Source organism: Coenobita brevimanus, chromosome 25, assembly GCF_032717465.1.
Source record: "Coenobita brevimanus isolate Jiangsu-jjx chromosome 25, ASM3271746v2, whole genome shotgun sequence".
Taxonomy (NCBI): Eukaryota; Metazoa; Arthropoda; class Malacostraca; order Decapoda; family Coenobitidae; genus Coenobita; species Coenobita brevimanus.
This window is the reverse complement of record NC_136978.1, coordinates 3,619,153-3,634,301: the sequence shown is the minus strand read 5'-3', so window position 1 is coordinate 3,634,301 and position 15,149 is coordinate 3,619,153. Positions and strand designations below refer to the sequence as shown.

The window sequence follows — 15,149 nt, the reverse complement described above, 5'->3', positions numbered from 1 at the left end:
CATTTCTAGATGCCTGCACACACTGCGTTTAAAAAGCAGGAGGTAATAGGCAGTAGGAAATACAGACAGGGGACGGCAGTTTATCACCCCTGAGGCTAATTTTTCGCACAAACTGGTTAGGATACTTCATAAACAGAGTCCCTGGTCTAGTGGTGGGTGATGTCACAGTGATGTCTAAGAATTCACTGCAATAGAGGCTCTTTTCACCACAAAAATTTATCTGAATGCTTAATATATATAACGTCCATGGCTACTGTAAATATGGGTTAGGCTCCTTCATAAATACGGACCGTAGCCTATGATGGTGACGTCATGATTTTATGTTTACACCTGTTCTAATAATAATTCACTGTTACCTGTTCTGTTAATAATCCACTGTTACCTGTTCTGATAATAATCCACTGTTATGGAAACGCTTATCGCAAAAAAAAAAAAATAATAATAATAATAATAGTAAAATAAAAAGACAAAATAATGAAAGAAAAGTAAAAAGAAAGTATGAATTCCTTATAAAACAGGAACTCTCTGGAGGTGGGTGATGTCATGATGCTGATGTTTACACGTGCAAATTCACTGCTACGAAAATGGTTATAAACAAAAGTGAGAAAAAAGAAAATGGTGACAGCCTTCTTACAATACGATCCCTGTGATGTTTACACGTGTTAATTCACTGCTACGAAAATGCGTCCCGTAAAAAAAAAAAAAGGTGAATCGTAAAAAAGAAAGTGTGAATCCTTTTTACAACAGTGTCCCTGTGGTAGTGGGTGACGTCATGGGCTGATGTTTACACTGTCTTGTGCTCTGCCTTCCCAGGAGAGCCACCCACGACCCGCCACGCCAGATGTGAGGCCAGGGACAGTATTCATAAGCTCTCCTAAGGCTAAGCTGCATATCAGACCGCTAGTGTACACTTTCACCTTCACTCATACCAAATACTTCACAATAACAACAAAAATAAAAACAAAAAGAAGAGGAAGAAGAAGAAGAAAGGAAAGAAGAAGACGACGACGAAAAGAAGAAGTATGAACAACAACTATAATAATAATAATAATAATAATAATAATAATAATAATAAAAAGAATAATAATAATGAAGACTGCACACCCAAATGAGTTGATATTAGAGTGAAAAATACAAAACAAAACGATTTATAAAAACATTTCACTGCTCAAGAGATATTTATAGTATGAGTTGGTAAATAGTGAAAATGCAACAAAAACATAATATTTTTAAGATTTCACTGCCACGGAGACATTTATCGTACGAGCTGGGTAGGATCCTTCATGACTAGTATCCCGTGAGTGCCCCAGCCGCCTCAACACGCACCCTGCCAACTACACGCCACCTACACTCCTTTGACCTTGCACTCTTACCTCATCTATTATTAACATTTTCCTTAGCAGCTCTCAACACAACCTCAACACACACACACACACACACACAGCCAACAACACAACCTCAATACACACACTGCCAACAACACAACCTCAACACACACAATGCCAACAACACAACCTCCACACACACACACACACACACACACTGCTAACAACACAACCTCAAACACACGCTACCAACCACCTACACTCTGATGACCTTGCACTCACCTCCTCTTATCAGAATCATTTTCCTTTACAGTTCTCAACACAATCAGGTTTCAGATGCTAAACGCTTTACTCCATATGACGCACTTCAGTTCCGTGACGTGTGTATTAATCAAGTCTTGCCACCACCAGAAGATTAATTTCAACTCGGAACTTTGTGTGTGTGTGTGTGTGTGTGTGTGTGTGTGTGTGACGGGGCAAATGAAAGCGATATCCACCTCTGCAGTTCTAAAAGTCGCTCCTAAACCCTCTTAATAAAATCGTCTGGACACAGTTGTTACGAGTACAATGGAAAATATGTAGAAAATGCTAAATGGCTTGGTCAATGGTCTGGCAAACTAATTCAAATGAAAAATTAGTAATCAGACTGAAAAGGTTAAATGTCACTGCTCTGGCAAACCAATAAAAAAAAAATCTACGTCATATCTGAAACAAACACATGTACGCTACAGTCAGGGATGGAAATTCTCCTAATATTCCACTACCTCTACTTCACACTTACATACACCATACTCGTTAATCCCTAACACACTGTATCAATGACTCATCAAAGGGCAGAGAAAATACCAGCCCTCACTCTGCTTTAGAATATTAGCCAGTAGATAGTAGTGAGAAGGAGACTTGGTGGAATATTTAGCGAACTGTAGATCATCCATTACGACAAGAGGAAATGTTGGGTGGGACAGGGACACAGGTATGAGCTTGAATTTTCTGTTTTCTCCAACATTTCGGTCTACACAAAAATGGGTTTTGTGTAGCCCGAAACGTCAGAGAAAACAAAGAATCCAAGCCCTACCCTGTGCCTCTTTCCCACCCAACACGTTTCCATTTAGCGAGCTGTGGCTTCCGATCCCACACAGCCGTATATCACACCTTATGGAAATTACAGGTACCGGTACTTGTTTTAAAAGGCGACTACAGGTCTTTCAAAGCTTAAGCACGTCAGATGGACAGAATCCTTCCTAGTGCCATACCAACATGTCTACTTGGCAACAGGTGTGAATATTCATACACAGCAAGACACGTCAGGTCAGGTGTGGGTGAGCAAACCTGTCCTGAGGGGGAAAAAAAAAATAATAATGTCTAAATGGGGCCTCAAGTTTGGGCGTGGGCGTGGGCGAGGACCTGGCTTAGATACAATACATACTTTTAGGGGCTATACCTATGCCAAGTTCCTTAAATCCCTAAGCCTTGCTCTTTAAATCCGTGTCTAGCTCTTTAAATCCCTATGCCTTGCTCTTTAAATCCGTGTCTAGCTCTTTAAATCCCTATGCCTTGCTCTTTAAATCCGTGTCTAGCTCTTTAAATCCCTATGCCTTGCTCTTTAAATCCGTGTCTAGCTCTTTAAACCCCTATGCCTTGCTCTTTAAATCCGTGTCTAGCTCTTTAAATCCCTATGCCTTGCTCTTTAAATCCGTGTCTAGCTCTTTAAATCCCTATGCCTTGCTCTTTAAATCCGTGTCTAGCTCTTTAAACCCCTATGCCTTGCCCTTTAAATCCGTGTCTAGCTCTTTAAATCCGTGTCTAGCTCTTTAAATCCATATGCCTGGCTCTTTAAATCCTTATGTCTAGTTGCTTAAATCCCTATGCGTGACTTTGTAAATACCTATGTCTAGTTCTATAAATCCTATACCTAGTTCCTTATATTTCTATGCCTAGCTCCTTAAATCCTTATGCCTAGCTTTAAATCCTGTCACACCTTTGTAGTTGATTATTACTTCCATACGATAATCTTCAGCTAGGGAGAGTGACCCTTCCAACCACTCCACTTCTTCTCTGCCCTTTTAAGCTGAATAAAACCGTCTGGCAAGAATGAAATAAGGGTGATGTTCTCGGGGTAAAAGAAGAATGAAGCACAGGTTGGAAGACTGCAAAGGCGTCCATTTTCTACCATGCTTATCAGGGCGGTGGTGTGGATGTTGGCGATAAGTTGTTGATCATGACGGGGATGTGTGACATGCTGGATGACGACCCTAGCATCCACAGTGAAGCTAAAACCACAAACACACACACACACACACACACACACACACACACACACACACACACGTCCAAACAGCTGGTTACGATGGATTTCTAAATGAAGTGTCTTTTTTTTTTTTCTTTGTCATCTCGGTAATGGCTAGTAAGTTATGGCTCAGCTGCCTCTTTACTGTAAACAATTAAGTTCGTCCACATGGTACCTACAAACCCCATTATTATTGTTTTATTTCCAGCTTTAAAGACCAATTTTCACACGTTTCTTTTGTTGCTTCATACTGTGCAACGCTTACTGAGTTTGGATATAATTTTTACTGGGAGTATTACAGCGAACTCTCTTATCGATCCACAGTCTTAAGATATATAGAGAGACGGTAAACAATGACTTCTGAAACTTAGTGATGTTACATTCGGAAACCACCAAACTTTTCAGAAGATTGCGTAAGTTTCGTATTTCTTTGGGAAAAACAGGAGAGGCGACATGACTTCTGATGGTGATTGTACATTAAAAAAAAAACAAAATGTGAAGGGCCTGTGTGATGTGGCTTTGATATGGATGGTAGAAATAGACTAATGAGCTTCATAAATTTCAGGAATCCAAATTACAGGACGAATGACTGTAACTATATGACTTAACGACGCTGGCTTACTATCTACAGGAGGGACTATGAATAACCCAACTAAAGTGAATTGAAATATGGAAAGCAGACACAGGGACAGACTTGAAGGCAATAAGAAAGATAGAATTAAGGTCAGACTGGTTTGTGGGTGGACCTGGGTGCGGCTGCAATGAGATGTGGCCAGACAGGGAGGTGGCCATGCTGTTTAGTTACTGCACTGGGATGTGGTCAGACTGGAAATTCACTAAGCTGGGATCTGGCTGGACTGGGATGTGGCCAAACTGGGACAGACCAGGATGTGGCCAGACTGGGAGAGAGTGGGATGTGGCCAGACCGGGAGAGAGTGGGATGTGGCCAGACCGGGAGAGAGTGGGATGTGGCCAGACTGGGATGTGGCCAGACTAGGACAGACTGGGATGTGGCCAGACTGGGACAGACTGAGATGTGGCCAGCAACGTGACTGTACCAGGCTCAAAAGTAAACACAGTGTTGGTTTTAATGACTAGGCAGGTCTACACACACACACACACACACACACACACACACACACACACACACACATACACACACACACACACATCATCATCATCATCTTTTTTCCTCGTCTTCCCTTCTCCTAGAGAGCTCATCACAAAAGGTATCATCATTTTTATTTATTTCTCCACTCTACTTTACCATCATCAACACCCTTCCTATTTACTAACATTACTATCCACATAAATTATCTTCTTCACATCCTTTTTCACTCAGAATTCTTCATTAATCACACGGACAAGCTTCTTTTCAATCTGTCCAATCTTTACTATCCTCATCATCTCATTTTTTACCACCAAAATCAAGACTCCTGCCTACTGACCCAATACCATTCATGTCAAGTCCCCCTCTTCACTAAACAATCCTTCTCACTAAAAACTTCACATATCGAATTACCGTACCATTCACATCAACTTAAAATTATTATAAACATCTATCTATCAGCTAACTTAGTACTAAAAACATTAACTATATATACTAAACCTCCCTCCTACCTATCAGCTAACTCAGTTCTAAACACATTAACTATATATACCCTTTAACATCAACATCCTTTCTCCCTAAAAACTTCACTTATCTCATTAACATACTCTCTATATCAACTTATCCCTCCTATCTACTGGCTAACTCAGTACTAGACACATTAACTATCCTCTTTGACATCAACATCCCTTCTCACCATAACCTCTTCACTAATCGCACTAGCATCCTTCTTTTCTGTCAAGTGGTCGACGCCTCTCCGACGGTTTTTACAAGATTACCTCACCACCGCAGCGCCCTCTTGACTCCAACAAGCCCGCCTCTGTCCTGCCACGGCGGGAGGAAGGGCATAGAATAGTACAGGACCTTGATTCACGAAGTTACGCTCCAATCCCACGTCGTAACTAAGGTTCGTTTGTGCAGGAGGAAAGGGGAGAGTAGAGAGAATAACCTTCCCTTGTTTCTCGCCCTCCCTACAAAAAATACAGAGCTTGATTCCGCGATGAAAATTACCCTCAGTTGCTCATCTCAAGTTTGTTTTCTATCTGGTATTCGGAATATACATTAACACTTCTTCTCCAGCGGTTTATTATGCCTCTGACACCTCAATATCCTCATCCATGCTGCTGATGCAAGCTACGTCCACAATGAAAATAGGTAAGAAGCATACAAAAGAAAATCAAAGTGTAATATAGAGTAAATCGCTAAAGAATAAGTGTTACGAAGCTTCTTATCTCCACAAGAAAACGAAGCTCAAGGGTCGAGATCCATGGCTAAGGGGATAATCTCTGCGGCGCAATAAAAGGCAATTGCATGAAGTGATTATACGCAATTATACAATTGTACGTAATGCGTGAATCTTTAACATTACACACACACACACACACACACACACAAACTCCCCCCGTGTGTGTGTGTGTGTGTGTGTGTGTGTGTGTGTGTGTGTGTGTGTGTGTGTGTGTGTGTGTGTGTGTGTGTGTGTGAATGCGTGAGTGCGAGTGCCTGTTATGTGTCAACTAAGATCAACCCATGACAAGTACCTCAACCCACATAGCCTCACACACAGCCACCGCCATCGCCAACCCGCCCCGTCAATCATACTGGCTTTAACAATCCATCACGCCCGGTTTTCGAGACAAATATTTACGCTCTCCTAAACTCACACTACTTCTGGTTTTCCTCCATGGCCCAGTGGGGGAAAGTGAGGCTGGTGAGGAGACAGGGTGGTAAGTAGGTAGGCAGGAAGGTTGGGTGGTTGATTGGTTGGTTGGTTCGTAGGAAGGTTAATCGGTAGTGGTGGTCATGGTACTGGGAGGCTGGGTGATATGGTATTAGGAGAGGGGTAGGATGGGTCAGGGTGGAAGTGGTACTAAGAAAGGAGAAAGCAAAGGCGATGGTCAGGGCTGAGAGAAGTACCAGAACACTGGAAGAAACATTATAAGTGCCAAAACCAAACGAAGTCCTACCTTTATGTTTTACTGTTTCCGACTCTGCGCACACAATTCAGACGGATTTACAAGGATAGAGATATCGTTTTAGTTGCTGAAAGGCCTGGAAGTGTAAAGGAATTTTTGACCCCAACTCTTCATACTGGTTACACAGGACGCTACTCTCAGGTAAACTAACTACCGCACGTGTGTTGGCTGTTTACACCTGGCCCTCATTACCGGCAGCGAAAGGCCAACCTGTTTACAAACTGTTGCCTCTCTTGTTTGGAGTCTGATTTTGAAGCTGCGGATGTGTGTCTAGGCTTATTCAATACTGGAGAGGCTTTCCAAACATTCTTTTAAGACTCTCAAGTTTCTTTTACGGACTAACAGCTGAATAATATCGTCTGGCGCCAGCTGAAATACAATACTAGAGTTGTATTGACCTTCAGAGGGTTAGTGGAGATTGTACTAACACACACACACACACACACACACACACACACACACACACACACACACACACACACACACACACACACACACACACACGCCTCTACTCTATTTTCAACCCATGGGCGGAGAAGAAAGCCTAATTATAACCCTATGATGATAACGAAGATACCAAAGGCTACAACTATTAATGTACTGCAATTAAAATGGGAAATCGCTATAGCCTTGCGTTACCAGTAATCGTATCAGCCAACGAAGTAAAAGGACAGTGGGGTATCTTCGTAAACAGACTTTTAAACGCAGTGTGTCCTGGCAACTCGAAATGAGCGGATCTTAAAATTGGCTCTTTGCTATTTTGATTATTTTTTCTTGCAGGGAACAATTTTACAGGCGTCTGGCCTTTGGTTCCTTCTTCCTTGCATTAAACTACAAAAACGCACATTATCCTGTCCACTTTATCTTGGCGCAAAACTGCCACCTCTCCATGCAGAATGCTCAGCTGTAACAAATTAAAACTATATTGCTAGTCACGAGGAAGTGCTGTGGAAAGGATAAAGAGCCGTAGTACTGTTTATATACTAGTCACGAACATGTACTATGGAAAGGATGGAGAGTAGTAGTACTGCCTTTATGCTACTTGCCACAAAGAAGTGCTATGGGAAGGATGGAGCCGTAATCCTGTCTTTATACTGCTAGGTGAAGAGATTCTACTATACCTACAAAATGCCATGAACTTTACAGAAATAAATCAGTAACAATAAAAGAAAATAGATTAACAAAACAGAAAGCTCCTCTGGCTGTCTGAACCTTCGTCACAGCGTTAAAAAATCAGGAAAAGAGCGTCTGAAATGGCCCGTTGCTTTCTCGAATATTTGCTGGAGAGAGAGAGAGAGAGAGAGAGAGAGAGAGACAGACAGACAGACAGACAGACAGAGAGGGGGGGGGTTGGAGCAAGAGCGCAGTATCCTCTTTTTACTACAAGAAGAAGTGTATACAGGAGAGGAGGTGAAGTAAGGCTTATGTAACAGATCTCTCCTAAACCTCGACGCAAGAGTGGATAGAAATGGGTGGATAGAACTGGTGAGATGGACTAGGACAGAGATGGATGATGGAAGAGGGTGCAAACGGATCAAATGGTAAAAATTGGGAGTTGTAGATGGGGCGGTATAGGCGTGGTGAAAGTCTTAGTATGAAACCCAGCATACACCACTACATAGTTTGGTTAGGCTACAGCGAACAGAAAGAGAGAGTAGGCTATGGATAAAACGCTCCAGCCACGTGTTATGAAATTCTTGCTTATGAGAGCCATCACATCATTGAATATACTTCGCTGATCCGCCCTTGATGCCACTGTTAACTTTAGCTTTTATTCTCATCACTGTTAACTTTTGACTAATTCACATATGTTAAGAGGGATGTATGTGAGTGAGGTTGAGAGGGGGAATGGAAGGGGGAGACCGAAGATGAGATGGAGGGATGGAGCAGAGAGGTATATGAGACAGGGGGATGAAAGTTTGGGGTGGGCAGCGAAATGGCAGGGGACAGGGCGACATAGATTAAGGCGTCTGGCTATAGATATACAAAGATAATTGAGTAAACAAGTAGTCCTATAACCCATGGAATTGACAAACTGGCTTTCTCTACTTCAGCTTCACCCAAGCGCCGGTAGGAATGCAGGCTAGTTCCCTTGAGACAACTTCCTGCTTATTTCAGTGCCACTAACAGTTTGGATCGAGACTAAATCTTGGGGTGGAGGGACGACTTCAGTGTTTACAGAGGGTGTCTCGAGTTTCCAGCCAGATCCCTCCGTCTCCAAGGACGACTGTGGAGCTCAAGGACCACCTCAGTATCATGACTCGAGGCTCTGACAGCAAACGAAGATAACCAAATGAAACTCTTCCGTACTGTAGTTAGGCCTATATGTATTTTATTTAGGCTCCTCAACTCAAGGACACCTACTTGATTCCACCTTGCCAGTCCAGACGATTATAATAATTAATCTTGGGGATACCTCTTCCTTTGAAAGACTTAGAAACATTCTCCGTTAAACTCCTGCACTGTAAAAGGTCTCGCAAAAAATGAAATAGGCGTTCTCGGTTGAATGGGTTCATTGGTGCTAGAGATATTACGGCTGGAGAAGGCAACGTTAGGTGGAAATTGGTACATGAGAGGAAAGAAAGGAAAATATCGGTATATCTAAACTGGGAAGGGATGGAGGATCGAGCAGGAGAGGGGAAACATGGCACAAAGATGAGGATCGTCTACGAAATGTCGGTATAGATTACTGGTCACACATAAACCATAATTACCACTACGTAATGGGGTTACCGCTAATCCTGGCTATGGCAATAACCCATTAATAATAAATAGACCTTTCTTTGCTGACAACAGACTACAGCCACCACGAAGTTAAGAGAGAAGGTTAAAAGACTATGAAACTTTGAAGGGAAAGGCAGTGAACGTGGCAGTGGTATAATATTAGACGTAAAAACCTGCTGTATGGGAACACCAGACAACTCTAATGGAAACGAAGCTGTGAATGAGAGAAGGAGAGATTGTATCCAGGGGTAAGAGTAAACAGCAAAAGAGCATAATCTAGTACATATACGAAGACAATGAGGGAAAGTAAATGAATATAAGCCCACCAAACAAGAAGAGCAACAGGAAAAAAGTTCTTAAGAGTTTGTGAAGATATGGTGGAAAATAACTGTGGGCCTGCCATTTACACCGTATGGAGCAATAGCAAAATTTTACGAAGCCAACACAAGCTGTGTGTGAGAGAGAGAGAGAGAGAGAGAGAGAGAGAGAGAGAGAGAGTGTGTGTGTGTGTGCGTGTGTGTGTGTGTGCGTGTGTGTGTGTGTGTGTGTGTGTGTGTGTGTGTGTGTGTGGAGGAGGAGGAGGAGGAGGATGAAAACTGTCAAGAAAGTAAATCTGCACCTGAGAAAAGGGCACAAATGATAACAGGAAGAAGGTCACATCTATGGAGAATGCACCTTTACCTCTTCAGCACGAGGTTGCTATAGTATTTCCTTCACACTATCTCCCGAGAAATTTAGCCACCTCTTGATAGATTTTTTCGAAGTGGATGAGCTCTGTCTAACCCCTCCAGTGCCAAAACTCTGTCCTAAGCTGGATTAAATTGGCGATAGTAAGATACAAATAAAAATGGCATAAGACCAGAAGACAGTGTATAGTAATAGCGAAGGTGATTTCAACGCCGTGCATGCGTTAGCCAATGTGAGAACCGAACTTTTTTCTCTCTCTCTTTTTCTCTTACCCACTCAATTTCTAGCTTTTCTAATGGTAAAAAAGAAAAGAAAAAGAAAAAACTGTGCATGTAGCAGCCCCAAAGGTAACTGCTTTTTTTTTTTTTTTTTTCTTTTTTTTTTTTCACCGTCAGCCATACCAAAAGAATTTCTCGCTCGCCAAAAACTGCACACAACAATGAATACGATCTTGAAAGTCCATGCATTAGAATTTCTACGGGTATTACACTTCCCTGCGATTTTTAAAACCTATATTCTTGCTCCCTCTGGCCAATTTGATTTTGCTTAGAACTGCTTAGAAGAGACATCTTAAAGAAGAAGGGTTAGATACAGCCTTCATTAATCCCTTCAATCCCAGACACCCTTCCAAAGCTTAATAAAATCGTCTGAAGGATGCAAAAATCCCTATCAACTGCACGATGGTCACCAAGGCAGACATTTAATAATTTTTTCCAAGTCCCTCTCTTCCCCTACAACACGACCCGCAACCATCGATGATTTATCCAGGTCCCAAATATTTTTAATGCAAGAGGCCCGCAAGATCGTGCCCTCTAAGAGAATATAAAGACAGGATAACAGAGAGCCAAGGTGTATGCCAAACTTCAAGCCTACTGCAAGACTGTACCCTCTAAGAAAAAATAAAAAGACGATAAAAGAGAGCCAAATCGAATGCTTAACTTCATGCCTACCCACCACACGAGGGTCCTTAACCTCTTCACAACAATGACACACTGGTACTTTTCATTTTAATTAGGCTACAACTAGATTATCTTTCTCTGGTTAGGAAGGACCCCGAATAATGAAGGGAGTACTGTATATTGGAATGTTTTCTTGACCCCCCTCCGATCTGAAGCGACTCCCAATAGCTAAAAATAATAATAATAATAATAATAATAATAATAATAATAATAATACTATAGCTGCAAATACCTCATCGTACTAAAGAGGCTACGACAGATTTTTATTAATTAATTTATTTTATTTTTTTGAGGGAACAATCCTGCGGACTTCTGGCCTTTGGTTCCTCCTTCCTTGAATTAAAAAAAAAAAAGTTATTCAAGTTTTCAAATACAGGTCCGTAATTTTCGTTTGTTCATGCAGCTCCCCAGCACCTCTTCCTTAGCGATTTATTTTCCTTCTTATACCTTACTATCGTCATTTATTTAAAAAAAAAAAAAATACATATAAGCCCTTAATTCCCGTCGGTTCAGGGGGCTTCCTAACACCTCTTTTTCAGCGATTTATTTTGCTTATTATACCTTCTTATCGTCTTTCATAAAAAAAAAAAAAAAACAATCAAGCTTTTACATGCAGGCCAGTAATTCTCGTCGGTTCAGGAAGCTCCTTAACACCTCTTCCTCAGCGATTTATTTTGCTTATTACACCTCACCATCGTCTTTTGTGTTCCTCAAATCATTTTAAAGTTGCCATAACCAGCAAAATTAAGGCACAAAATTATATTAACCTGCAATATCCAAAAACTAAATCGCTTGGAGAAATTTGTTAGGGTTCTTCTAAACTTCCGGGCCTTTCTCTTCCCATGACACACGACGGAGGTTCGATCTCAGGCTGCCCATGAACAGTTCTACTCGTATTACTTGAATTTCGTTATAACAAACTTGAAAACAAAAAAAATGCTACTACTAGGAGGCTAAACCAGTCTGAAAAATGGCAGGCCTAGGATAGTGTCAGTACTGGCGGTGGGTACTAGGGCACAAGGGGTGACTTGTTTGGTGTAGCACATAGAAGAACTGCTGGGCCATCTGGGAATAGGCCACGAAGACTATGCTAAAATAATAATAATAATAATAATAATAATAATAATAATAATAATAATAATGTAAATAAATAAACAGAACGCTGCGACCCCCAAAAAAATCTACGGGGGTTACACTACACATTTAGTATCTTTTATTTACCTATATTCTTCCCCTAAGCAATTAAGTTTTGCCTGGAAGAGACTTTTTAAACTACACGGGTAAGATACTGCCATCACTAAACCCCCCACGAGATCCTTCCATGCTGAGGAAAATCGTCTGGAGGGAGCAGGAAATAAATTACATCACCAGACTGAAGGGGTTTTAGCATAAGGCACTGCCAGAGTTGCCTTGTCGCTCTCTCTCTCTCTCTCTCTCTCTCAGTATTGCGATTAAAAATTACACTCAGCTGGGGAGATAATGAAGTTCATGACTTAAGAGACATAACGTTAGCCAGAAAGCAATGCGAGATGATCCTGAGAGAGAGAGAGAGAGAGAGAGAGAGAGAGAGAGAGAGAGACTTCATTGCACTCACTACTATACCACTCATTTTCACAGCATTTATTTTTACGCCCCCTCTTCTTCCCCTCACTTTTTTTTTTTTTTTTTTTTTTTTTTTTTTTTTATTTTTTGCTCCCCGTCCATTCCTTTGCACTTTCCCGATATTTTTTTTTTAAGTTCATTTCACTCAAGCCACCAATCCCACAACACCCATTTTCAAAGGGCATGATTATATTCATTCCTCTATCATTTCCAAACCCACTACATTTCCAGCCCACACTGTTACTTTCCCTTTTCACTCCGATAATACGTACTTTTTCATTTCTTTCCTGCTCCCTTCATTAACTCTCTCTCTCTCTCTCTCTCTCTCTCTCTCGTATATGTTGGACTCATTAACTTCTATAGCTACGAGATATCTTGCTTAAGCTTACAAAAGGCCGCAAAACAGCGAGAAAAACTTCAAGAAAAAACTATAAAAAGTAACAGGATCATACGGTCAATCATTCCTACCCTACCTACAAAGACTGACCGTTTATGCCTCTATACCAGGAATTTCTGAACCCGACTGTACGCGGTTCCTTGCTCCACAGATGTTAGGCGACGAGGGTCATCATATTCTTACGTCTCGGAGGGGGGAAAGGGCTGCTATGGCGCGTCTGTTCTAATAAATGTCCCAAACCCCTTACAGCTGTTGTACAAGTGCAGTCAGACTGGAAGAATGACCTCGCTAATTACCAAGGAGACTCATCCCTACCACATTTTTTTTTTTTTTTTTTTATGTGACCGACTCTGGGCATAGGCTTCACCGCCTGCTTTCAAGGCCCAGTAGTCCTCCTACGTACTCACACCTCTACATGTCACCACTTCGGCGCTAACACCCACCGTCCATACTGAATTCATGCTAGGGCCGTCTCATACAGGACTGGTGTATTGGTATTAGCGGGGGTATTTTTACGACATGTCGGCGGGTCTTCTGGTAGATCAGTAAAGTCTGATTTTATGAAATTCAAATCCTTAAACTGTTCCCTGCCTCAGCGAGATTTGAACCCGGGTCCGTCAGGACTGCAGGCCAACTCTCTACCGATTGAGCCACCGCCTCCCCATAACTTCTGAGCACCGAATTTTAAGCAACCACAACTCAAGCACTAAAGTTGTGGGAATGGTAAAGTTCCGTCAGATGAAAACAAATAAATGCAGGCCAGTAGGCACCCCTAAAACTTCATTCACATGCAGGGAATACGTTAAGATTTATTTCTGGTAACAATAACGGCGGTTTACCTACTAAGTGGCAAGACTAATAACCATTACAAATACACGACCTTTGGTAAGGTACGTGTAAAAGTGCATATCCATGTCAATTTGTGGCTGACTAATGAACCTGTTTTTAGAAACTAGTATCATTTCAAAAGGAAGAAATTATAGGTTTTCGCTGGTTACAGTTCATGATGTGTTTTCCTCATGGAGTCACATATTGGCATGCAAAATCAATACCAATACCGGTACAGTACAAGTTGTTGTTAAGTCCTTTTGAGGTTACTGAGACATATAATTTCAACTTACCGATACTGAAGTGTTGAAGACGCCGAAAAGCAGCAGCACACAGCTATCAAGAGAAGAAAATAACATTAGTTAGTTTCTCTATGTAAATAAATAAAAACTACAATACCTGAATTTTAACCTATAATGCAGCCTACAGGTTGTGTACAAGACTTACATGTCGCTAAGCGTAACCTTCAAATGAAGGTGTTGCTTGTGAAAAACTATTTATTGTTTAGTGGACATTCTACATGAACACTACGGTATATTATGACTGGTGCCGAAGCCGAAACTTTTAAGACTTACAAGAAATAGCCCCTGAAGAGGGACGGAGAGGGTGGTAACCTCATCCCTCCGGTAGACCCTCCCATGCTCACCACACCATGCTACAATGAAACCAAAGCTGTAGTGCACATAGGCTACAGCTGTTTCATGTATGAGCAAATTGTGCACTCAAGGAGAGATACTCGGATCCGACCCAGGGAGAGCAGGTAGCAACACTCTCTACCAGGGCCCACGCCACTCTGCCCGCCTGACACAGACACACCCTCGGCCTTCCATCAGGGCCCAACCCGCCCTACGTCACAGATGCCAAGTATTACCGCAGCCTATCTATTTTACTCGTTTTACAAAAATCACAACTACTTCCGTTAATCAAAAAAGTATTATTATTCCTTATATGAAGCACACAACAGGTTCCTTGGTCAGAATCAGTTGTTATGTGTGCATAATGACGAAAGAAAAGAGCGAGATGAGCACCAAGGTGAGCGGAGAAGGACTCTGAGAAGGCACTGGGCATCAGTTCGGTGCAGCACGAAGTTGAGGTGGTTTGTGGCGCCCCGTGCCTATGAAATGGCTACGTTCCAGCGGTAGCTCGTCCCGCGAATAAATTATATTCGGTATGGAGGGGACTGAAGCCTTCCGACTGAGGAGTCTTTCCACGCTATTAGTGTTATTGCTATATTGTCACTCTACTGTAGCCAAGGTAAG

General features: G+C 41.8%; 2 protein-coding genes across 2 annotated transcripts in view; one reads left to right on the top strand and one right to left on the bottom strand.

Moving 5' to 3' along the window:
* The window catches only part of LOC145393673 (uncharacterized), a 158,037-nt gene extending 143,373 nt beyond the window's left edge, over nt 1–14,664 (bottom strand). Inside the window, exons 1-2 of the mRNA XM_080267723.1 lie at nt 14,466–14,664; nt 14,184–14,226 (exon numbers count right to left, since the gene is read on the bottom strand). Of these exons, the coding sequence (XP_080123849.1) occupies nt 14,184–14,226; nt 14,466–14,530 (108 nt within the window). The 5' untranslated portion in view covers nt 14,531–14,664. The remainder of the gene's footprint in view (nt 1–14,183; nt 14,227–14,465) is intronic.
* Nucleotides 14,665–14,977: 313 nt separating this feature from the next.
* LOC145393672 (uncharacterized) overlaps nt 14,978–15,149 on the top strand; it is a 77,031-nt gene continuing 76,859 nt past the window's right edge. Inside the window, exon 1 of the mRNA XM_080267722.1 lies at nt 14,978–15,144. Within this exon, the coding sequence (XP_080123848.1) occupies nt 15,061–15,144 (84 nt within the window). The 5' untranslated portion in view covers nt 14,978–15,060. The remainder of the gene's footprint in view (nt 15,145–15,149) is intronic.